The 24,065-nt window shown below is 37.0% G+C and overlaps 1 protein-coding gene and 1 non-coding gene across 2 annotated transcripts in view; both read left to right on the top strand.

The window, feature by feature from the left end:
- The first annotated feature begins 1,338 nt into the window (after positions 1-1,338).
- LOC125058121 (dynein axonemal heavy chain 3) overlaps positions 1,339-24,065 on the top strand; it is a 50,803-nt gene continuing 28,076 nt past the window's right edge. The window contains exons 1-34 of the mRNA XM_047662161.1: positions 1,339-1,492; positions 1,589-1,730; positions 2,619-2,757; positions 3,089-3,264; positions 4,163-4,366; positions 5,769-6,005; positions 6,519-6,606; positions 6,996-7,203; positions 8,075-8,289; positions 8,808-8,998; positions 9,924-10,108; positions 10,462-10,724; positions 12,237-12,394; positions 12,651-12,843; positions 13,413-13,639; positions 14,259-14,436; positions 14,937-15,199; positions 15,824-16,025; positions 16,188-16,358; positions 16,514-16,661; positions 17,249-17,447; positions 17,651-17,819; positions 17,971-18,164; positions 18,234-18,362; positions 18,637-18,838; positions 18,967-19,119; positions 19,975-20,198; positions 20,765-20,933; positions 21,551-21,656; positions 21,968-22,137; positions 22,417-22,531; positions 22,700-22,914; positions 23,024-23,230; positions 23,722-23,793. Of these exons, the coding sequence (XP_047518117.1) occupies positions 1,339-1,492; positions 1,589-1,730; positions 2,619-2,757; positions 3,089-3,264; positions 4,163-4,366; positions 5,769-6,005; positions 6,519-6,606; positions 6,996-7,203; positions 8,075-8,289; positions 8,808-8,998; positions 9,924-10,108; positions 10,462-10,724; positions 12,237-12,394; positions 12,651-12,843; positions 13,413-13,639; positions 14,259-14,436; positions 14,937-15,199; positions 15,824-16,025; positions 16,188-16,358; positions 16,514-16,661; positions 17,249-17,447; positions 17,651-17,819; positions 17,971-18,164; positions 18,234-18,362; positions 18,637-18,838; positions 18,967-19,119; positions 19,975-20,198; positions 20,765-20,933; positions 21,551-21,656; positions 21,968-22,137; positions 22,417-22,531; positions 22,700-22,914; positions 23,024-23,230; positions 23,722-23,793 (6,066 nt within the window). The remainder of the gene's footprint in view (positions 1,493-1,588; positions 1,731-2,618; positions 2,758-3,088; positions 3,265-4,162; positions 4,367-5,768; positions 6,006-6,518; positions 6,607-6,995; positions 7,204-8,074; positions 8,290-8,807; positions 8,999-9,923; positions 10,109-10,461; positions 10,725-12,236; positions 12,395-12,650; positions 12,844-13,412; positions 13,640-14,258; positions 14,437-14,936; positions 15,200-15,823; positions 16,026-16,187; positions 16,359-16,513; positions 16,662-17,248; positions 17,448-17,650; positions 17,820-17,970; positions 18,165-18,233; positions 18,363-18,636; positions 18,839-18,966; positions 19,120-19,974; positions 20,199-20,764; positions 20,934-21,550; positions 21,657-21,967; positions 22,138-22,416; positions 22,532-22,699; positions 22,915-23,023; positions 23,231-23,721; positions 23,794-24,065) is intronic.
- Trnai-aau lies at positions 11,968-12,041 on the top strand. Its single transcript has one exon. It is a non-coding gene; the product is annotated as a tRNA-Ile (tRNA).

Here is a 24,065-nt window from a genome sequence, read left to right on the forward strand (position 1 = left end):
GAGACTATTGCCACGACTGGATTGTGGTCAGAACCTATATCTGCACCAGGGTATGTTTTAGCCGATTTAATGCTATTTCTATGCCTTTTGTTTATCAACAAGTAATCAATCTGGTTTCGCACAATCCTGTCCGGCTTATGTGCTGGCGATTGCCAAGTATAGAGTCTACGTGGTGGTAATTTGAAGAAAGTATTCGCAACAACAAAATCGTGTTCCTGGCAGAATTGTACTAGTCTTTCACCCCTGTCATTACGAGTTCCGAGACCAAACCTTCCAATAATATCCGAGACAGCACCTTGACCGATCTTGGAGTTGAAATCACCTATCACGATTGATAGCTCGTTAGGTTTTGTTAATTTCAGAGCTGTATCTAAGTCGTTGTAAAAAGTCTCGTTCAATTCCTCACTTTTGTCTGCTGTCGGTGCATATACTTGAACGATGTTGATGTTAAATGGTTTGGCTTCTAGTTGTAATAACATTACTCGGTCTGAAAGAGGAAGAAAGTTCTTAACTAGAGTTTCTATATTTTTCTTAATAAGCACGGCAACTCCATATCTATGATGTTGTATGTCGCTGCTACCAGAGTAGTATATTGTAGCATCACCAGATGTTAAAGTCCCATTTCCATACCATCTTAAGTCACTTATGCCGAGTATATCCAAATCCATTCTATTCATTTCCTGTAAAAGATTTTCCAATTTTCCATCTTCGTATAAACTGCGGACGTTCCAAGTTGCTATCTTCATGGCTGACCCGGAGATTCTTCGCACCCTCTGACCACTTAAGGTCTGCCGGGGACTAAGGGCCATGGTTATATTTGTCTCAGCCATAATGATGTCCTGGGAAAAAAATTATGTGGTGGTTTTCCTTTGCCTTCCACATCGCTGTTTGTTGGTGTTGCCAACAATATGACTGACGACTGTACAGGCTTACTAAGCTCCCACTCGTTCAGTCTACCACCTACGCAGCTGCCCGTAGTTGAAGGATAATGCTTATTTACTGGCGGCATTGACTCGCCATGTCGCAACGTTTTCACAGGATCTTTGTAGTATTTCCTGGAAGAGCCTTTCCTAAGGGCTCCCCACTACACCCTCTAACGCTGCCGGTGTGTGGTCGGGGACTGCATGCTAACCGCAATATCTCACGGTCGTTCCACTATCCGCTACCTGTGGACCCCGGTAGTAGCTCACACCTAAGCCCTACCACGAGAGTAGGTACTTGCGTAGACCAAAGACAAGTAAATGCTGCAGGCATTTTAAATATAAAATTCACTCTCAAATATGATTTTGTATAGGGAACTGTTATACACCAGCTTCGAAAACAATGAAAACCATAAATATGCCTCCAAAACGCCGTCCGCCTCCACAATTGTATGGGCCCATTGGCCCAAATGGGGAATTACAGTTTCCTCCATTAAAATCCTGGGCGGAGAGGGAGAAAGAGAGACTGGAAGCCATTCAGAGGGAAAAGGATAAGAATAAGCTTCCAAAAGGTATCTTTATATATCTAAAACAATTTAAAATAATAAATATTGTATATCTCTAACAGAAGAATATGCTTTTCTATTGAATTAATACACCGTTTTAAGGTTTAGTGCTATTAGAAGATTTAGTATCCGGTGCATATGACAGACGTAAAGCAGCAGAAGCAGAGGCAAAAAGAAAAAGAATAGAGAAAAGACGAAGAGAAAAGGAAGCGGCGGAGTTAGCCGCGCAGGAGGCTTTAAAAAAGTAAAGTTGTTTTATGTATTTTCTAACTTTACAAGCAGCAAGGTAACTACGTAACTTAAATGGTTATTCTGCATTCGATATGCCAAGCGACAACAATGCTACATATATTTAATTCAGTAGATCAAAATTAAAATATGCCAGCATTTAATCCCATATTAATGTCTAACAAATTTGTTGGCGTTGTGTTAGACCAGAGTGATGGGGCTAGCTGATACAGCCTTTTTATTTACAGCATTAGCCTATTGTAAGTTTAAATTATCAACCAAACAAATTTCATCCAAATCTATGTTCCCACCCCATTTGTACCATACAAATATTTTTAATCACGCTAAATAAGAGAAATTATGGACCACGACCTCCATCGGGACCTTAATGTAGAGGATGCTGTCACAATAATTAAAATGATTGCTGGAGCCCACGAACAAAGGCTCCACCATCAGGTTAATGTTGAGGCTATTCAAATTCTTGACACCACAGGCCTAGTGAGGAGATTCAAAAGGATATAACTATTTGAATTTGTGTTAGTGCACGTTAGTCTTAAGTGCTAAGTGGTAATTAAAAAGTAGAACACAATAACAGAGAGTGAAGATTATCTTCCCCTTAATAGAGACTTTAAGTAGTGTTATTGGATACCTTCTTATGTTAAATGTCCTTATTAGTCAATTATCGTATCGTAATATCGCATTAAGTCTCAGTAGAGACAAACTTGGATTTGTAAATTCGTAGCTTCTTATATACTTTCAGTGTAGGTATGTGATATCTGTTGCTTCTAAACGAAACGATTTTGTTTTTGATCCCATGGTTCCAGTGTGATGCTGATTGTGGGTAGCATAATTATTTACCCCTTAGTTGTGTGAAAAAATTCTTAGAAAGGCATTTGATTTCTAGGCATCTGGCAAAGCTGTCTTTCGCTGATCCACGGGACCCGGATGACCAGAAGTTAGAATTGATTAGGGTGACTGAAGAGGAGCACTATCGATACATACACCCTAAGGACCTGGAAAGAATTAACTATTATTTGACAACAGTAAATATCTACATTATATTTGTTTTATTATGTGTAGCGCGTATTTTCAAAATTAACACTGATCGTTGTGACATAAAACACTCGTACGCTAGAGGATCGTGAGAACTCCGCCATACCTTAGATCCAAACACGGCAGGCTGATCACCTACTTGTCTAATAAGAGAAATAAGTGATCACATAACAGATTGATATAGAAACATGAGGCCCAGATCGAAAAAGTTGTTGCGCCACTAGTTTTTTTGCTAACTTCACTAGGACTATCTGTACAGGTAGTTTTTGAAGCATTCAGCTTTAAAATATGTAATAAATAGAGCCTTGATGTGTGTTTCAGTCTCTGACGGGTGACGTGATCCCGGATTATCCAGACCATTTATACAAAAGAGCGAAACAGGGGGTGGATAAGCAAACAGCGCATATTAAGAGGCGGCTCCTTATCCTGACGTATCAGGCTTGTGTGAGACAGAGTGCCACCGAAATCAAGGAATACTTTCTGCTGGCAATGAAAAGGTAAGATTGATAAAGCAAACTAAATGCTCAAAAGATCTTAGAAATCCTATAATTCTCTTCCTTTGTTGGCGAATTCCAGCTTCTTCATTTGGTCCATTTCTGGACCTAGGCCTCCTCCATTATCCTCCAATACGCCCTGTACTGGCCTCTCTGTATCCACTGCGAGCCAACCTCTTTGACGATGTCGTCAGTCCACCTAGTCGGTGGGTGGGTGGCTCTGAGGTCTTTTGTACTGCCGAGGACTCCATTTAAGGAGCCTGCGGATTCATCGGTTCTTGTCCATGCGCACTATGTGGTCTGTCCACCAGGGTCTATGCAGTTAGGCTACGGAATTTATTTCCTTGAATGATTGTATGATTCATGTGTCCTTTTGTTTGTCGACGATGTGGACCAAATTATGTGTGTTCAAGACTATTTGTCCTCAAAATTAAACACTATTATAAAAGAAGCGCAGGACAAAAATCGGTGAAGTAAATATAATCACAGCCAGATCTCACTTTACAGCTGATCATGATACTCAGATATGCGTTACCAACTTTTAGTGTTCAATTCAATTTGCTTAAGCTCTCAGACGTAAATAACCTCAACGGACACATTTAAATAAAAACGAAAATAATGATAAACTTCAGTCAATTTAAAAGTACAAGAATAGGTACAATTCGTTAGTTGTTTCCACGAAAATTAATCTTGTTAATAAAAACAAAAATTAGCACATTTGTCAGAAAATTGCGATTATTGAAATTGCTTCTTTCTAAAAAATAAATTGATTACGTTACATTATCTCCATACTTATCTTATATTTTAAAGTATTCTGTAATTTCATTTTATGTGTACAACAAAAATGTGTTTAACTTAAAGATTAAACCTTTTTGACTTTGGAAAATTTCAAAATATTCAGATGCCTCCTAAGCTACATATTAGAAGACCCAGCCGAGCGTTCGAGGTTAAACATAGCTTTCCTGCCATCCCTTTGGCCAGCTTTGATCGTCCGTGCCCCTGTTCCCTGGCACACGAGCGCCGTGAGGGCCAAACAGGCCATGAGTTATCGCTACTTCGAAGGGAATCCTGTCCTTATAGAACTCAGACGGATATGGCATGAACGGTAATTTGGTTATTTTCGTATTCTGCAGCTTATGACACTGAATATGTAGTTGTGATACATGCTTCGACTTAAATTGTATAACATAAAGGATGATTCACGGTACACCGTGTCGCGACCGGGCCGGGCCTCGGCTGGGACACGGCCACCGTGCGCCGTCCTGGACATTGATTCATGTTACACCGGGCTGTTTGGGTGTACGCACGTACGTGCTTGCACCACTATATCTGTTTTTGTCAGCTAGTAATTTCATCTGTCGATAGACTTGACGCTTAAGTAATTATGCAATTTTCACAATTTGAATTGGCAGCTATTGCAATTGCCATCAATGACGAAGTATTAGAAAAACGAAGCGAAAGTACTAAAAGAAGATGGGGTGTACATCCAACCTGGAGAAAGCGAGAAGCAGAAGGGGAATTTTCTTTACTTTACAAAGAATTAATATACGACGAGAGCAAGTTTTATGGTTATTTTAGAATATCTAAAGAATGCTTTACTCATTTACTTGAAAAATTAAAACCAGATCTAACCAAAAAAATTACAAGATTTCAAAAGCCATATTTATCGTACATAGAAAAAATTCAACCTCACTAAGATTTGACGTTGGGTGCCCGGGCGCCTACGTTCATGTTACGACGTGCCGGGGCCGGACCGTGCCGGAGCCGGGAAACAATACCCACCGACATTACAACGCCGTGCCCCGACCGAGTCCCGGCGGCGCACGGTAAGGGCACGGCCGAGCCACGGTCAGGCATGAATTACTTCATACAAAAGTATATCATTAATGTTAGACCGTGCCCCGGCCGGGGCACGGCCCGGTTGAGACACGGTGTAGCGTGAATCAGCCTTAAAGGTGTAAAATAAAACAATACTTGTTTCTTGCTTGTACAAAAGGCAGATTATAAGTGTCGTCCCCCCTGGTTGCTATTGAAGGGTTTAAGGAAGGAAAAGCCCCAAATAAAAATAAGAAATACAATTATATGTTTTATAAAGGAGTGGTGCAGCCGTGCGATTCTGTAACTCACTTTTCGAACTCACACAGCGGTTTTCCCAGCGGCGGTCTCAACAAATCAGTCGTGAAGCAGTCATTTTACGATTTGGCATTCTGATAAGGAGGAAAAGGCTTGTAGTTTATTGTTTATCAGAATGCCAAATTCGAAAAGTGAGTTACAGAATCGCAAGGCTGTGTTCAATTTTTATGAGAAATTGTGTTTTTTGATAACTCAAGGATGTGAGACCTATGTTTATTTATTTGTCACAAATGTTTTTATATATAGCTTACTATAAAATATGTTATTAAACAAGCTTTATGTTTAACATTACAAATTAAAATTCAGTTATTTTATATTTAAATATAAGAGAATTTTAGGTAAATGTTTTAACTCTGGCTGTTATATGACTATAGGTACCAAAATATGTACATCTGTGATATGAACAAAATGCAAGAAGGTCTCCCCTTTCCACAATATCCAACAGACTTCACGGACCGTCTTAACAAGCTCTGTGCGGAGACAAGGGCTGATCTAGTCGACAATTGGTTAATTGACGTAGCTGACACGATGGTTAAGATGAGAAAGCACTGGTCAATATATGTCTCTAAGAAGAAAAAAGCTTCGACATTTGAAGTGGAGGAATTTTTTAAGTAAGTTTTGTAGATTTTTTTAATAAAACAGGGGGCAAACGTACAGGCTCACCTGATGTTAAGTGATACCGCCCATTGACACTCGCACTGCCAGAAGGGTCGCAAGTGCGTTGCCGGTTTTTTAAGAATTGATACACTTTTATCTTGAAAGACCCTAGTTCAGATTAGTTCGGAAATACATTAATGGGCAGCTGTATCAACAAAGAGGTTATGTTGCGCGGCCATAAAAAAGGTTAAGTTGGGGAACGACGAAGCTCGAGGTGATATGGGTTAAATTTCATATTCTTGACGCCCGATTATGGAACTTAGTTGCAGGTTATTAATCCGAACAATTCCTTTGAACACTCTCCATGGTAAATGCGGTAGAAGATGCCGAGAGTCCCTACATCTCAAATGAATTTTCTAGAACTAAGGCTAAGCAATCAAAGGATGACTTTAATAATATTTTATTAAAAGCCACACTTTAAATAGGATTTGTTTACATATATTGATAATTATAATATGATTTTGCAGATGCATTCATGGTTTGATGTCAAAGCAAGTCCGAGATCTTGTCGAGCGCAGTGTTACTCATTTTGCTGAATATTTTACGTACTACTGGGTATGTAGTTTTCAATACAACTCCATGCCGTTATTAAATTTTTTAATCACGCAGGCTTTCTTAGTTTTGTAAGCGTGGTGATTACCTAAATCGTTGGAGTTATGCCCGAGAGTATAGCAAGAAGCAGGCACTCTCTTCAAAATTTACATAACATAGCATTCATTTACTTTTAAATTATTGTTTAATAATAAATAGAGTACATAATATTTATACATTGATTAAAACTTCTCCACTGACCGAGGAACAGTAAGTACACTTTCTCGCCTAATCTGAGCCATGATGACTTTAGGAGGAGATTAATTTGGCAATGTTTTTTTGACTCCCTTATTAATAATAATTATACTATAAACAATAATTAATTAGTTATATTTACGTAAAGTTTGTTTTAGGAGGGCAATGACTACGGTCAAGATTACCAGGATTACACGTTCATAAAGTGTCCACTCCTACGCATCAAAGTGGTGGGTCAAGCTGGATCCATCCATCTGAACTTTGACCCAACTCTCGAACAGATGCGAGTGCTTATTGTTAAGTGGATCCACGCCATTATCAATGTGAATCACCAGCTGCCCAGCGTCGATAGTATTATGTATCCAGGTAATAAGATTTAATGTTTGATTTAAAACAATGTTACTTATATTATTGCTATAGTAAGTAGATTATAACGAGATTGGCATGAGGGTATCCTGGGATGGGCTATGCGTCATGTTGTCTGAGCACTGATCGCAGCTGGAAACATTCTGCAATAAAATTGTCAAATATGTCAGAAAGTTAAATAGCACAAGACGTAACGCCGGTCCCGGCCAGCGGGCTCCAACTCGCCCATAAATTATCATGAGGGTATTTCTGGAGTAGTTATCGCCCGGGCCCGGCGGAAGACCACGCATAAGCATATAAACTCCCTTTTTTGGAAAGGGGAGATTTGACACTCCACTGCAGCCATAATTCTGCCTAATCGGTGCCTAATAGGCTACTATGTAGGGGTGCTATTTAAATAAAAAAAAGGGGTTGTATAAATATTCAGAAATTTATATGTAGTTACCGTTAGCGTATTCAAAAGAAGGGCCCTACAATAGAAAAGGTTTTGAACTCTGACTAAAACACTAGTAAACAACTTTACTTTTGATATACCTTTCTTTGATAAATACTAAGAAAGTCAAAAGACTAATTGGTTTTACAATAAATTATTGATTGAAAAAGTTGACTGAAAATAATTGTTTCTTTTTTTAATTGGAAAATAATTTGGGGCTAGGGGGCCTCCACTGCTTTGTTGCCCCGAGGCCACCAGACCTCTAAATCGGGCCCTGCTGCTCTTTAATAAACGTACTGGCTATAACCACATCTAATTGTCTACTGTCGTGAATAAAATTCTCGTTACAATTGTAAAGACTTTCTGTTCCAAACTATTTAGGAGACTGTCATAAAAAACATCATTATAATTTAATCCATATGTTTGTTCCGTATGTAGGTTCTGGTCGTCCCCAACCATACCTGATGGGGGTATACCCAGACGAAATGTACATGACGGAGATAATCAACAAATGCACTCGTCACTTCGCACTCAACAAACCAGGACCCATTTCATTCCTGAACCGATTTGTGGAGTACAACTATCTTCTGGATGGATCAGCTCATGAGGAGCTGCTTCGATTCTTTGCTTTGGAACCGCCGCCGTATCTAAAGGTTAACCACAAACTAGATGTGTATTGTTTACTTTCTGAACATATAAACACAGTAATCCCCCTATATAATGCTGTATTTTCCCACTCCAACGTGGAGATTTCTCAATTATATTTCTATAGTTTAAAATTTATAATGATTTGTCAACTTCATAATTAGTAGTTGTCGTTTTGCGTATCTTTGTGTCGTCAATTGTGTTGTTATACAAATAAACTAAATAACTTTTGCAATTCGTTTTACGAAAATACTCCTACAACGCGATTTTTTATATTATTGACTTATATTATTGAACTTTAGGTAATTCGAGTCAATAAATGTTCTAAATTACTTAGTTGTGTTAAAGAAATATAATATAGTATATGCTGCATTGTTTTTATAACCCCATGCACCTATTTTAGATCAAATTTTAAATCTAATCAAATCAATGTAAACAAAATATTATAATTAAATTAAATTCATTTACTCCTAAATATAAAGAAATGGCCAGGCAATGTTAAAATTGTTAGATTTTTTTATTTTAGGACTTCTCAGCGCGTATTTTGACTTATGAGATTCTCCGAGACGAAATACTCTTTCTCCGGCGAGACATTCCATTAAACATGATTATGTTGGACTGTGGTCCTATTAATGATGTTATATGGGATATCGTGAATGGCTTGCGGCAGTACATTGTGGATCACTTCATTTCTGTTAACCGGAAGTGGAATCGAGGGTATGTTTGGAAAAAATTAAGTTTTTTTTTTAATCGGCAGTTTTAATACTATACTCAATTATCGCTATTACTCTTATTAAGGACGTCTATCAAAGTTAAATTTTGTTAAAGTTTCATAAGGTTTTAAACCATCACCTGAGATAGGCATTGGACAGTTTTATAATTACGAAATCAGTAGTTGGATAATAGGATTGCCATAGTACTCTTTCAAAGCCCGCTATTAGCGATGGCATGCAAAGTCTAAGATAAGGGATGTAGGTACGGTTCCTGGGTCATTCGGGGTGCTTTAAATAATAGAGGATTTTATTTTTACTCTATATTAACCACTCGTGTACAGCAATAGTATATAAGTGAAATAATAATAATGAAATGTTAATTGCTATGTAACGCATGAATGCAATGTAACAGTCGAAGTGAGTGGAGTCAATCCGACGATTTAATCGCCACACTTATAAAACTAAAAAAGCCTGAGTGAGCAAAATCTACAGCCTTGGCTCGTACAAGGGACATTTAAAATATTGCTCCAATCTGGAAAAGCATTATTATTATATTCTTATACTAATAGGTATGTGATCATTGAATTTGATTTTGATTGAAATAATTGCTATAGACTCTGGAAGTAACAACGTCCATCGTTTCGATATCGTTTTCAATATCGTTAAAGTTCTCACATCTGGGGACACGGCAGTGCGCCCGCCAAGTCGAACAAAAAAGCGGCAAAGAGCAAAAAAATTCAGGCCATTTTCGATAACTTTGTAGGTTAAATTGGAAGCCTGAAGTCAATATAATTATTTAAAAATAAAAGATTTGTAATATTGATATGGTCGGTATAATATGTCAGGTTAGCTAATTAGGTAATAACTTAAGACAAGAGGTCCCTTTAGTTGGGACTGAATTAACTTGGATCTCTCAAATAATGTTTCAGTATATGCAACGTATACGAAGAAATGGCTGCACGCGCTTCCGAGAGTCCAGAAACAACCGCTCAGTTGGTAGAGCTATTGGCTTATATACTCGAATGCAGGGATTGTGCACTCTTTGAGTTACGAGAGAAGTCCCGTACCACGGCAGATCATGTCCTCTTTCTCATGGAGCATGCGCATTTGTCTTGTTAGTATTTAAAAAATATTGATAAAGTATATTTGTGAGCATTCTATTAAAATTTACGGTAAAGTGTAAACTACCGTGTTACCGCGTTCTTTGGTAAAAATATATCTATACGTAGAATATTGGTATATTTTTAGTAACCAGGTGATCACCCTTATGTGCCTTGTCAGTCGATGACCTCTTTTTACATTTGGGTCTAACTCAAGAAGGTTGTATCATATTTATTCAAGATATGAGCAAGTATCAATAGCATGTAGGACTAAAACTTAGTGCACAGCCTTGCTTTGAACGCACGACCTTAGAGTTCAGGGTATGGCAATGCTGTCATTAGCATTGAAAAAAAACTTGTCTTCCAGTTGAAGACATAAACCTAAACACCCGAGTATTCCTTTGGCCATTGGACATGGAAGACTCCATAGATCTCACACTGAAAACTCTAAACACTAAAAAGCAAATGGCGGAAGACAAACTGCGCAGTCGCAAAGCAATATTTGAGGAGAAACTCAAGAAGCACGAGAAAGATCTAGAGCTGTTTAGGAGATATGATCCGCCATTATTAAATTTGGATTTACTAAAAGATGTCGTTGGGAAAGTCGATGAAATATTTAACAATTTAATGGTGAGTATTTTTAATGAGTCTGGTATATGTAAAAGAGTAAATAAAAATATTAAAATAGCCATTAAGTCCATGTCATTACGTTTAACATTTGGCCTCGTCCAAATCCTTTAGTCCATTTTGCAATCCTTAATGTAAGAAAGGGAACGGTTCGGTGGCCGTCGATACGCAATTTTATACTAAAAACAGAAGTCCTGAGTACATACCTCATTTCGATATATATTTAACAAGAAGGAAAGCACACAGTTGTCAGTCGTAAGGATAAGGAGAAATTATATTAGTTTGGGAACAATAAGTGAGGTAAGAGTATTGTCTTTGATTTACATAACCTTTACACATTTAAAGAAAAAACTTTTAAACGTGGTCACGGTGACACGCACGCTGTAAAGCACGCGAAACGTCGGATAAATTTAAAATTATGTTAAATAGTTGTAAATTTATAATAATACATAACTTCAATCCCGTTAAAAAGTTTTTTCTTTAAGTGAGGTAAGAGGTTAGACTGATACATTGCCTTACACACACAAATCACACAAAACACTCATTACAAAATTATAAAACTAATAATAAACAAAATTGACAAAAAGGTAATTAAAACAAAATTAAGTGAATAAAAAATGTGACGATCGGCCGATTAAAAATATTTTAGATCAGCCTCATCGAAATGTATGATTCAAAATTATGTATTTCGAACAGTTTAAAAGAATAGAAATGAAACTATGGTAAAGTTTGAGCTAAGCAAAGTATTGGTAAAACGGAAAGAAATTACACGAATTGTGAACCTCCTTCAAGTATTTTTAGTTTGTTAATAGGTACTGTCTTGTTTTTAATACGATCGCCAAAATATCGATCAGTTTAAAAAAGAAAAATGCTAAATGCTTCTAATTTTACATTTACTGCCATTTCTCAAATCAAGGGCGTAGAACGGAAGAGAAGAACTGGCGATAAACCCTCCGCCACTCTTTTTAATCGCCAAATTTTTAATTTTACACAATGTTTGTTGCAACTTGAGCTGCAACCATTACATCATGTTCCACATGACTTAAGTAATGAATAATAATAAAATAAATTAAAAACGAAGATTTGTGCTCTATCAATAGGAGGCATAGTGAAATAGGAGCACGTACTTACATTTTTGTGGGAAAATCGTCTTGATACTAGTCTGAAAACATAATGTGCAGTGTTCATATAATTATAACTGTTGAACATGAGATTTTAAAATACGTTTTTCAACTAGCAACACATCGGCCCATTAGCTCAGTTGGTTAGAGCGTCGTGCTAATAACGCGAAGGTCGCGGGTTCGATCCCCTCATGGGCCATAATATTTTTGATTAATTTTAAATTTAAAACAAGATTTTTATATTTTTTTATCCACTTGTACCTACTGAGGCTTCGCTTACAATTCATGTAAAATCTGAAAACGGATTTGTAATAATGATATGCTTTTATTTCTTCAACTTCTTTCTTGTGAAGGGCTTGAAACGGCTAACGGCTGATTGAAACTGTTTTTATAGAGTGACAAGTATGAAGCCGAAGATATAATTAGTGAGGAAACTTTATTAGACCAAGAAGTGTCTGTGTACTTCAGTCTGCAAACAATGTTGAACAGCGTCGATCCCTTTCACAAGTTGTGGCATACGGCGTATGACTTTTATGATGGCTATGAAAAATGGTTAGTTATAAATAATACTACTAGAATTATAATTATTTTCCACATATTGGATAATTTACTAAGAACATTTTGTTTTGTACATTTGTTGGGGAAAAATATCATCATTTATTTTTATTGGTCTCTTGTATTTTATTGTATCTACGCTGTATTATGCCGAAAGAGATGCTATGTACAAAATGCGTCTTTTATATATGCTAGTGTTACCCATTTACAATTGTTATAATTAAATGCTTTATAATCTAAATTCATTTTAAAGGTACCATGGTCCATTCCTGGGGCTGGACGCTGAGCAGATATCAGAGGACGTGGAAGCGTGGTGGAAGCTGCTGTACAAGTTGGGCAAACAAATGTTTGAGTACCCCGGAGCTAAGCGCATAGCTGACATGGTGCGGAACAAGGTTGAGAAGTTTAAAGTCCTTCTGCCCGTACTCTGTGCTATTTGTAATAAGGTTAGTTCTATTTGCGTTTGTTTTTCTTCCGTTATTTCACATTTAAATTTTCTATGATATTGTCATGCTTACCTTAGTTGCACCAGTGAAACTTAGTTAGTAATTAACAGAATTGGTTAGGGAAGAGAACGTGGCAGTTAAGCTACACGTCATTTCATTTATTTACAAAACCTATATAATTTTAATGTTAATTTTATATAACAAATGTAATCCGATAAATATTTATTTTAACTCACATGTGTTATTTATATATTTATTAGTGTAGGCCAAGTGGCTTCAGCGTGCGACTCTCATCCTTAAGGTCGTAGGTTCGATCCTCGGCTGTACACCAATGGACTTTCTTTCTATATGCATATTTTACATGCACTAGAACGGTGAAGGAAAACATCTTGAGTAAACCGGTTTGCCTTAGAATAACTACTATCTATTAGATTGACAAATAATCATGAAACAGATTCAGAAATCTGAGGCCCAGACCTAAAAAGTTTGTAGCGCCACTGATTTTTTATATATATAGTAGTAAAAGAGTATTTATATTTCGGATTTAACGATCACTTTTACATAATTAGGGTATGCGTGACCGACACTGGGCTAAAATCAGTGACCTTGTGGGTATTGAAGTTATTCATGGACCAGACGCGACCTTAGCAGACATGGTAGAGCAAGGAGTCCACGTATTTGGAGCTCAGCTGGAAGAGATTGAACAGTATGCCTCCAAAGAGTACGCGCTGGAGAAGAACTTGTTGAAGATGAAGGAAGAGTGGGTCGGAGTCAAGTTCGAAGTTGTGCCGTATAGGTACTTTTATGTTTTTTTCAATTTTATCTTCGTGAATCGTGAAACTCCTTATGTAATTTTTTGTCTTTGTCACTATCGGATCGCTTTGCTGACAAATGAATGAGAGAAAACATTCGCTAATTGGGTTTCATATTAATATTTTGCATTCAATAATACGAAATATGCGTGCTTTGTTTAATGTTCCTCACATCAACACCAACTATGCAAAAATCTCAGTTTTGTCTCCCTACATACTACGACATATATTTTAGCCTTGACTAGTTAAGCTATCGCGGAATCTTAAAAGGAGTTTTAAGAATATCCATAGTGCTAAATCACTAGCATCATGAACACACCCCACATACACACCTGCACGTACATACCCTCACTTTCACACCATCACACAACACAGCCGAATTAGGTATTACTTAATTAAATGTATTGAATAATTTTTATTGATTTTTCCTTTCATAAATGTTTGAAGATTTTTTTTATAAAGCCATCTTCGGATATATTTTTGGTATAATTGTTTTTTGTTATACATAATTCACGCTAGCTTTAGTTTTAGCAATAATACAAAATAGAATAAAATATTAAAATGGCAATTTGGTGAAACTTAAACCCGATTAATCTATTCCAGAGACACAGGAACCTTTATCCTAACAGGCCTGGATGACGTTCAACAACAGTTAGATGACCACATCCTAAAGTCTCAGACCATGCGTGGTTCGCCCTACGTCAAGGCGTTTGAAGCTGACATGGTCGCTTGGGAGGAAAAACTCATCAGTATGCAGGATATATTGGATCAGTGGTTGCAGGTAATTAATACATTATTTGTAAAACAAAAATCCCATAATAGTATAAGATCCCGCTATACAACGACCTTCACCAAGATGCTTATTTAATGAAACTTATTTTATATTTAATTTAATATGTCAATAAATATAATCCATATGGGTTGCCTAGCAAATTTCAGTCCAGAGTATGTTTAATTAATATTTATATTAAACTAAATATAAAATAAGTTTCATTAAATAAGCATCTCGGTGAAGGTCGTTGTATAGCGGGATCTTAGACCATAACAATCTAATAACATTACAACTGCATGCTTGCGTCTGTATTTTTTTAAATTAATACTTTCTTTTATAATCTTTATTTGATATATAAATATATATATAACACGATTAATTTCGTGATTTATCATTGTACATATTGTCAAAAATTTGACCGAATTAAAACGATATTTTTAAAGCCTATTTTATTGGCGACTCTAACTTTTCGACTTACTCGTGAATATAAAATGTATTATCAATTCCAGTGTCAAGCAACGTGGATGTATCTAGAGCCGATATTCTCATCCGAAGATATAATGAGACAAATGCCTACCGAGGCAAGGAACTTCAGAGATGTGGACAAGGAATGGCGAACGATAATGGCGGCGACGCAAAAGGACCCTATGGTTCTGAGTGCTACAGACTTCCCGGGTCTTCTTAAGAAGTTAAGATATAGCAATGCCCTGTTGGATGATATTCAGAGAGGATTGAACGACTATCTTGAAAAGAAGAGGCTGTTCTTCCCTAGGTAAGACCCCTTAGTGTAAGGAAAGCGATAGATATATGTACGTTGACATATCGAACGTAGTTCAATTTCGCGGTCATTTGGTTTTGAGGCTAAATTAGCCTCCAATTACCTTGGTGAGCTCAGCAAGGCAATACGTTACTTCACTCCAAGCCATCGCTGGCAACTTTTCAAAGCGCTGCCCCACAAAGAGTACTGTTCTCACCTCTGGGCGGATGGTCCCCAGTAACAGCTCCTTCCGCTTGCGGCTTGACTGTATTCAACGAAGGGCGGTTAGATGCCTTGGCGTTGCGTAGAGATGTGACGTCACTCTGAATCTTCTATCTACCGCATTTACCACAGATAGTGTTCAGAGGAGTTGTTCGGATTAATGCCTACAGCTGAGTTTCATTATCAGACGTCGCGGCCGAATACGAAATTCCATCCGTATCCCTCCTGCCTGTTCTATAAAAAGTATTGTATTTTTTTGTTCTCGTAAATCAATTACAAAATCAGCCTTCTCTTATAGAATATTAATTGTAATGTTTAAGATGTTATTGATATAAAACACACATTTATTACAGAATGGTGCACTGTGTAAACATTGAAAATACAGACCATGGTAATCCGATTCTAAAATAATTTTAGATTCTTCTTCCTATCTAACGACGAGCTACTAGAGATCTTGTCCGAAACGAAGGACCCAATGCGTGTCCAGCCTCACCTCAAGAAGTGCTTCGAAGGCATCTACACTTTGGAGTTCAACGCTGCAGGAGAGATTACTGGCATGACATCTTCTGAGGGGGAAGTGGTCTCGCTGTCCACGAGTATTCAACCTGCTGATGCCAAAGTCAGTACTGTAACTTTGGGAAAATAAACTACTTTGTAACTTTGATTCACTAGCGAGGTCAATTTGATTAAAAATTTCTTTGAAATATATGTACCAAAATATACACACAGAAAGTATAAGATCCAATACAAACAGCCTTGTCATTATTCTCTCTTATTCCAGGGTATGGTAGAACGCTGGCTACAGCAATTAGAGCAGCAGATGAAAGTGAGCCTTCGAGACGTATGCTCAGAGGCTATTATCGCGTATCCTACTTCTGAAAGGACCGAGTGGGTTCTTTGCTGGCCAGGGCAAATCGTACAGGCGGGCTCCTGTGTTGAATATACCTCTGAGGTATTATGTTGTTACATCTGATTAAATTTTTAGGGCTAGTAGACTATGCAGTTGTACATTAGATTTCAACTCATTATGATTTCCCTTTATGACGCTAAATATAAATTGTAGTTGATTAAAAATCCTATAGGTAACATTAAATATTCTTTAATCAGGCGATCGAAGCGATAAAGAGCAACAGTCTTCCCGATCTGATTGTGCACAGCACAGAACAGATCACGGGATTGGTTTACCTCGTACAAGGAGATCTCGAGCCTGGGAACAGAATCACCGTCGAGGCACTCATCGTACTAGACGTACACGGTAACGTATACAAATATTAACATAAATATACTATTCGTGATTATAGTTATAATTAATTGTGTGGTTAAATTATTACAAGTTAGTAATATCAAATAGACCAAGGAAAATTAGCAAAATTACTGACTGGAAGTGGCGGATTTATAATTACAACAATAAACAATTCGTTATAATATAATAAAAAAATAAACATTAAAATGGTATTCTTTTAGATTGGGCAGTGTTTGCCTGATGGCTTCAGCGTGCCTCTACCAAATGGTCTTTGGCCCTGCACCAATGGTCTTTTTGTCTATGTGTTCATACTCATTTGTACGTTGAAGGAAAACATCGTGAGGAAACCGGCATACATTAGATTTATAGTCGACGGCGTATGTCAAGCACGGTAGGCTGCTGATCTACTTGCCTATTAAAAATCTTAGAGCCAGACCTTTAAAGGCTGTAGAAATATTTGTTTTATTCATTTATATTGTTTACCCATACCCATTTCTGGGCAAAGGCCCCCAAAGTTCCCCTTCTTGGCATTCTTGCCCTACACTGCAATAATACTACACAAATAAAAACAATGGGACTTAATGAATATTTCCTTGCAGGTCGTTCTATTCTAGAAGAGATGGAAGAACATGGAGTCAGAGAAATAACAGATTTTAATTGGATATCTCAATTGCGTTACTACTGGCGGGGTGATCACATGACCTGCTCCATGATCACTACAGATGTTGAGTATGGGTTCGAGTACCTTGGGAACATCGGCAGACTCGTCGCCACGCCGCTTACTGATAGGTGTTTCAGGTATGAACAAATTTGGGATTGGGTATGAGCGGGAACAATTAAGACGTTTATTTTGAATATGGAAAAACAGTGTGTATAAGCCAAAAGTTCTGGTCTAAACACATTTTACTGGAGAAGGTGGTCTTTTTAATAGCAATTAAATTTAGCACCGTCAGGCACTCTGTTATTTTCTACTAGTTTTAAGTATGAGATTTTTTTAATAGAACCCTTATGAGTGCCCTGAAATTGAACCTGGGTGGAGCTCCCGAAGGCCCAGCTGGTACTGGAAAGACTGAAACAACGAAAGACTTGGCGAAAGCTGTAGCCAAGAAATGTGTAGTATTTAACTGTTCCGATGGTTTGGATTACAAAGCCCTCGGAAAATTCTTCAAGGTACGTTCATTATTTGTAGTAAATAATAGGTAATACATATTGATAAAAATATTTCAATATAAAAACAATTAAAAGATTTTTGAAAACAAAAAGTGCAATTATTGTAATTCTTTGCTAACATCGACTAGCTTGATGATAAGTTATTCTTCAGGGCCTTGCTCAATCAGGCGCATGGGCCTGCTTTGACGAGTTCAACCGTATCGAGCTGGAAGTTCTGTCAGTGGTGGCGCAGCAGATCCTCTCCATCCAGCTGGCGATCTTACGACGGGATAAGCGGTTCATCTTCGAGGGCACGGAGATCAGCCTCAATCCTACATGTTCTGTCTTCATTACTATGAATCCGGGGTAAAAGTCTTCTAACTCATTCGTATTTGTATGTTACCTTGTATAAAAAATTTTGAATGTGCATTTCAGATATGCTGGACGTACAGAATTACCAGATAATTTGAAAGTGCTGTTCCGTACGGTGGCCATGATGGTGCCGGACTACGCGATGATTGGAGAGATCACGCTCTACTCCAACGGATTCGTTTGTGCTGGACCGTGAGTTAATTCTATATATGGGTGTGTATGTGTTATTGTTGGAATATGATATTTTTTAGTTTAACAAGCACGTGTGCTAAATTACGTAAGTTTATATGTTCTGAAGTTTGTCGAAACGTCTAGGCTAGCGTCCCTATTCCAACTTAGGGAACACTCCAAGTTTTTGACGAGAAATGTATTTCTGGAGGCAATTAGTTGACCATCTATCTGAAGTCGTTTTAATTTTCCTTCATTAATTTGTCAGACTAAAATAATAAACATAAAAATATTGTAGATTGGCTCGTAAGATAGTCCAGGCGTACAAACTATGTTCGGAGCAGCTATCTTCGCAGAATCATTACGATTATGGAATGAGAGCGGTGAAGTCTGTTTTGCTTGCGTCTGGGGCTCTCAAGAAGAACTATCCTGAGAAGGATGAGGCTCAACTTGTATTGAGGGCCATCATTGATGTCAACATGCCAAAGTTTTTGTCACAGGTACTGTCAATACAAAATTTGTATGAATTATGCTAACAAGTATATTATATCTTTACAAATGTTTCTTTCGTAAGTAAAACGCATCAAGTTATTGAAAATTTTATATATTTATACTTGCTAATTTATAGGACGTGCCATTATTCATGGGAATCTATTCTGATCTCTTTCCTGGAGTGGACATACCTCAACCGGACAGAGCTGAACTCTTGAAGTGTATCAATAAAGAGCTGGAGAAGCGGAACCTGCAACCAACGGAATGGTATCTGGAGAAGATCATACAGGTGGGTTTTAAATCTCTTATACAGTAAGCAACTTTTATTTATTAAATTATTCAATCTAAAAAAAAATTATCAGTTAGTTTTTGTGTTTTTAATTAAACACTAAAACAAGTCGTCGCTTACAAGTAGCATGAGGCTATATTCATCTTAGTAGAATGAAGTGATTTGAAAATTCAAAATCCTAAATAAATATATACGTATATATATAGAAAAAAGGAAATATAGACAGAAAACGTGCATTAATTAATTATGTTTAATTACTGAATTACCGGTATAATTCTATATATTACTGTATAATTTAACAGTTACCATATTATGTTTAACTGAAACATAAAGTCGGAAGCACACTTACGTGTCGTGGCGTGTCGTGAGGCGCCAGAAGCATATTGGTTTCATACATTTAATATGATTAGAAACATATTTGCATGTTGTGTCGTGTCGCAACACGTTCTGTCTAATCATATTAAAATATGCTTCTGGCGCGTCACGACACGCCACGACACGTAAGTGTGTTTCCGACTTTAGGCTGCAATGCAATATTTCCTTTTAGTACTTTTGTGATTAAATTAGCCACCAGTTCCCGATGAGACCCGCTCTGCAAATGACAGGTCTTTGCGGAGCCCCGGGCTATTCGACCAAGCCGGTCTTAAGACTTAATTAATTAAACTAAAACAAATATCGATGCAAATAAATTGAGAAAAAAATAGCACAGCGGTTCTTAGAAGGGGCTCCTGTCACTCACATGGGCAAGTAGATCAGTAGCAATCAGCACACGGGAAGACTCAATTACTTATTTCACGTTCCCGTCGCCGTGAATAGCAAAATATACATGAATTATATTTGCAAAACAACTTGTAGATTTATGAAATGATGCTTGTACGCCACGGGTTTATGGTAGTAGGACCGCCCATGGGCGGTAAGACACAAGCGTACCAGTCGCTCGCGGAATCCCTTCGAGCATTACAGCTGATGAAACCTCCACCGCGGCATAAAGAGTTTGGGGCCATATACCGCATCCTTAACCCCAAGGCCATCACTATGGGACAATTGTACGGATGTTTTGATCCGGCATCACATGAATGGTAATTTTTTTAATCATTTTCCTATTAATTTTTAACCTTTATGAGGGGAACCTTTATTATTTATTTATTTATGTGCATCATACATGCCAAAAAATAATTATAGACTAACATACATACTACCTTAAACTGTTATCCATACTACTGAGTTCGACTCGAGTATATATAATATGTAAACAGCCTTTGTGACCTTAGTGACAGTTACTGATGATTATTTTAGGTCCGTCTTATAACTCGTATCTCGTACGAATTGCTATCGATCTTATTTACTTGTTTAAAAAAAATGTAAAACAGGAATAGTAATGCTAGTTTCATTGAAAAAAATCTGTCGGTATATCTATATTAACACAATTTTTTTCTCATAAAATCATTTGCATGGTTGTTGATATTGTTTGTGGTAATTTACACAGATCATACAGAAGTTAACATGTATACAAATATTTAAGCAAATTTAGATTTGCTCACTAAAATTTCTGAGACACTATAATTACTTATGTGTGTGGTATATTGCACGGCTGAGCTGTTCCTATATTTACTACTTATTTCAAGTAAGCTTTACTTTCCTCCAGGTCAGATGGTGTATTAGCAATAGCATTCCGTGAATACGCAATGTCGATAACGAGGGACCGAAAGTGGATTTTATTCGATGGGCCAGTAGACGCAGTGTGGATTGAGAATATGAACACAGTGCTCGATGATAATAAGAAGCTGTGTCTTATGAGCGGGGAGATTATCCAGGTTATTAGTTAGCTTATATGAACAAATGTTGTTACGTTACCTGGGACTAGAATATAGAAGTAATGTACGGAAGGGGACTTATCGCGCCCTTGTTTACTTTAACTCTTTTAACGAAAATAATAACTGATATTATTGTTACATCATCCATATCAGAAGTTAAAATACTTTAAGGCTTTTTAAACCCACTGAACGGTATATATTTCGTTTAACACAGTGAGATTTACTTTAGGGTGGGGCTAAGTGGTTTATTAAGTGTTTACAGCAACTTAATATATAAATATTTAAATGTTCAATATATATTAAATACATCCAGTTCAAAATTGTATGATTGTTAGTAGTTTCAATAGTTGTTGTTAGGTATATTATAGCCGTCGATCTTTTGTCTGTTTTAGTTTTCCATCACCGTTTGATGTTAATTAAATACGCATATAGGAAGAAAGACAGTCCATTGGTTGCCAGCCGGGGATCGAAGCTACGACCTCAGGGATGAGTGTCGCGCGCTGACTCTAGGCCAGCACTGCTCTTATTATTATTATTAAACAAATAAATAAATTATTATTCACATGAATGTATGATTTAATTTTTGATGTTAAATAAAAAGTAAATTTATCTCACAGATGACGAACAAAATGAATTTGATATTTGAGCCAGCAGACTTGGAATTTGCGTCTCCGGCCACTGTGTCTCGATGTGGCATGATTTATATGGAGCCTGAACAATTAGGTATTTTGACATTTTCATATATGTATCTGACAGTTTATAAATTTCCGTTTAAGGTCACTAAATATCCAAAATAAAAAAATTACGCAAGCATAATGTGCGTCACCTGCGCTTACAAATCACTGCGATGGCGTCAAACGGTTTTGCTGGTTGAGGATCATCCCTTTAGGTGGAGGAACAAGAGAAAGAAGAAGAAAGTAGTCAAGCATATTAACAATATCAATATGAAATGGTTCTGTTAGAGAAGATCAACATTGTTAGTTCAAAAAAACGGTTTCTTCACGAATTTTATGTATCAATTACACATTTCGCAGGATGGCGAGCGTTTCTTACATCCTACAATACACATCTCAGTAAACGCCTGATTCCGGAGCAGTTCGACCTGATCCAAGAGCTGATAGACTGGCTTGTGCCACCTCTCTTTGAGTTCATGCAGTTACGTTGCACGCATTTTGTGCACGTCGGAGAAATACATCAATTCTTTGTAAGACAAACTTCAATGCATTTGATTTCATTTTCTTTAAAATCTTACAAACGCTTTAAGTGTTTTTTGTGACAAAAATTTGTATATTTGTTAGATATTTTTGTTAAATGACATGCTCTCCGTTTATTCTTTATAATGCCAACAAAATCCTTTAAATTTTTAATCCCAGGAATCTATATATTTAAATAAAAATATCACAATCGGTTTAGTGTGTTAGGAATCAAACAAACTCATTCTGATTAGGTGTTGATGGATATAACATATTTAAGATTTTTTTAGTCTTTCACCCGGCTGTTCACGTGTCTGTTGGAAGGGGAATCCCAGTTTAGCACAATCTGGTTGCAGTGCACTTTTGTGTTTGCTCTACTCTGGGGCATCGCACCAACTCTAAACGGTAAACATCATTATTTAAAAATTAAAGGATTTATGAAAATATACACGCGTTTTATTCCTTATTTACGCAGCTGTTCTATTCCTTTCTACATATTGTACATAGGAACTGCCTCTCAACTAAAACTGAAAAACCCCTTGAAATGTCACTTTATTCAATTTTGGCTTGCAGGCGAGAGCCGTAAAACATTTGACTCATTTTTCCGAAAGCTGTTGGATGGAAGTAATGCGACTTACCCAAAGCCGAAGTCGTTTAAGCTAACAAAAAACCAGCTGTTCCAGGATAAGGACACTGTGTATGACTATGTTTATGATAAGAGGAATGGCGGCACCTGGATACCTTGGGTAGATCTGGAAAAAGAACTTCCACTACCACCCACAGCTAAGGTGAGGCTATATATAATTGAATTATGATCGAAGGTTTTAATACATATTTTCGTGAAAAAACCGTTTTTCTTCGACTCTTCTTAAATCACCCAACCTTTTCACATTCCAGGTGAACGACTTGATAATCCTAACAAACGAAAACGCGTGTCTCCGATACTTTGTTTCTAAGATGGTGAAATCCAAGATTCCCATTCTACTCGTGGGTCCTACGGGAACTGGAAAGTCTTCGTTGGTCCTCAACTTTCTTTTATCACTGCCCAAGGAAAAATATATTACAAATACAATTAATTTCTCTGCTCGGACTACAGCCAACCAGGTAAGTGTTCGAAGAACCTTTCTAAGAGGGTAAGGGATATTAAAGAAAAGTCATATGACGGTTTTTGAATATTATTAATCTTTTTACTGTAAACTTTTGCTATCTTAAGAACTTCTCACCGATAGACCGCAGTCTAAGTGGAAAATGGAGTTTAAGACAAGGGTAAAATACATTTTCATGTCATATTACAGTTTATTGTAACTATAAAATAGTCATAAATATCTCTTTGAGTAACAAAAACATACTGGACATACTTATATGTTACGATAAGTTGTAGAGTTATACATCAAATTTTTTGTTACACGGGAATGATACTTACGGCGAATGCGAAGGTTAATTATTTGCTTTGTACTGGCGATTGTTTAATTAGTTATACACACACGGCTAGTAATCAGTTATTACTAGCTGAGTGTGTAACTATTTAAACAATTATATATATACAGTGTACAAAATATATATATAATATATATAGAAAAGAGACGTTATTTCAGACACAAGATATAATAATGTCAAAAGTGGACCGACGGAGGAAAGGTGTCTTTGGTCCGTCCATGGGAAAAAAGGTAAGTCTAAAATATAAATAGGTTATAATCTAAATTGTATACGAGCGTTTCATACTGAGTTGATCATCGGACGTCGAGGCAGAATACGAAATCCCACCCGTAGCACCTCGACGTCCGTCGTTCCACAACTGAGCGTTTTTAACGCAAAAACAGCTGCCCTGTATTCCGAACCAATTCGACTTAGGATCTTACAGGAAAGAACGTACAAGTTCATAAAAGGCCGGCAGCCTTTTGGCATTGAGAGTGTCCTGTGTGTGCCTCCTGTTTTATAA

The sequence above is a fragment of the Pieris napi genome, chromosome 17, assembly GCF_905475465.1.
Source record: "Pieris napi chromosome 17, ilPieNapi1.2, whole genome shotgun sequence".
NCBI classification, from domain to species: Eukaryota; Metazoa; Arthropoda; class Insecta; order Lepidoptera; family Pieridae; genus Pieris; species Pieris napi.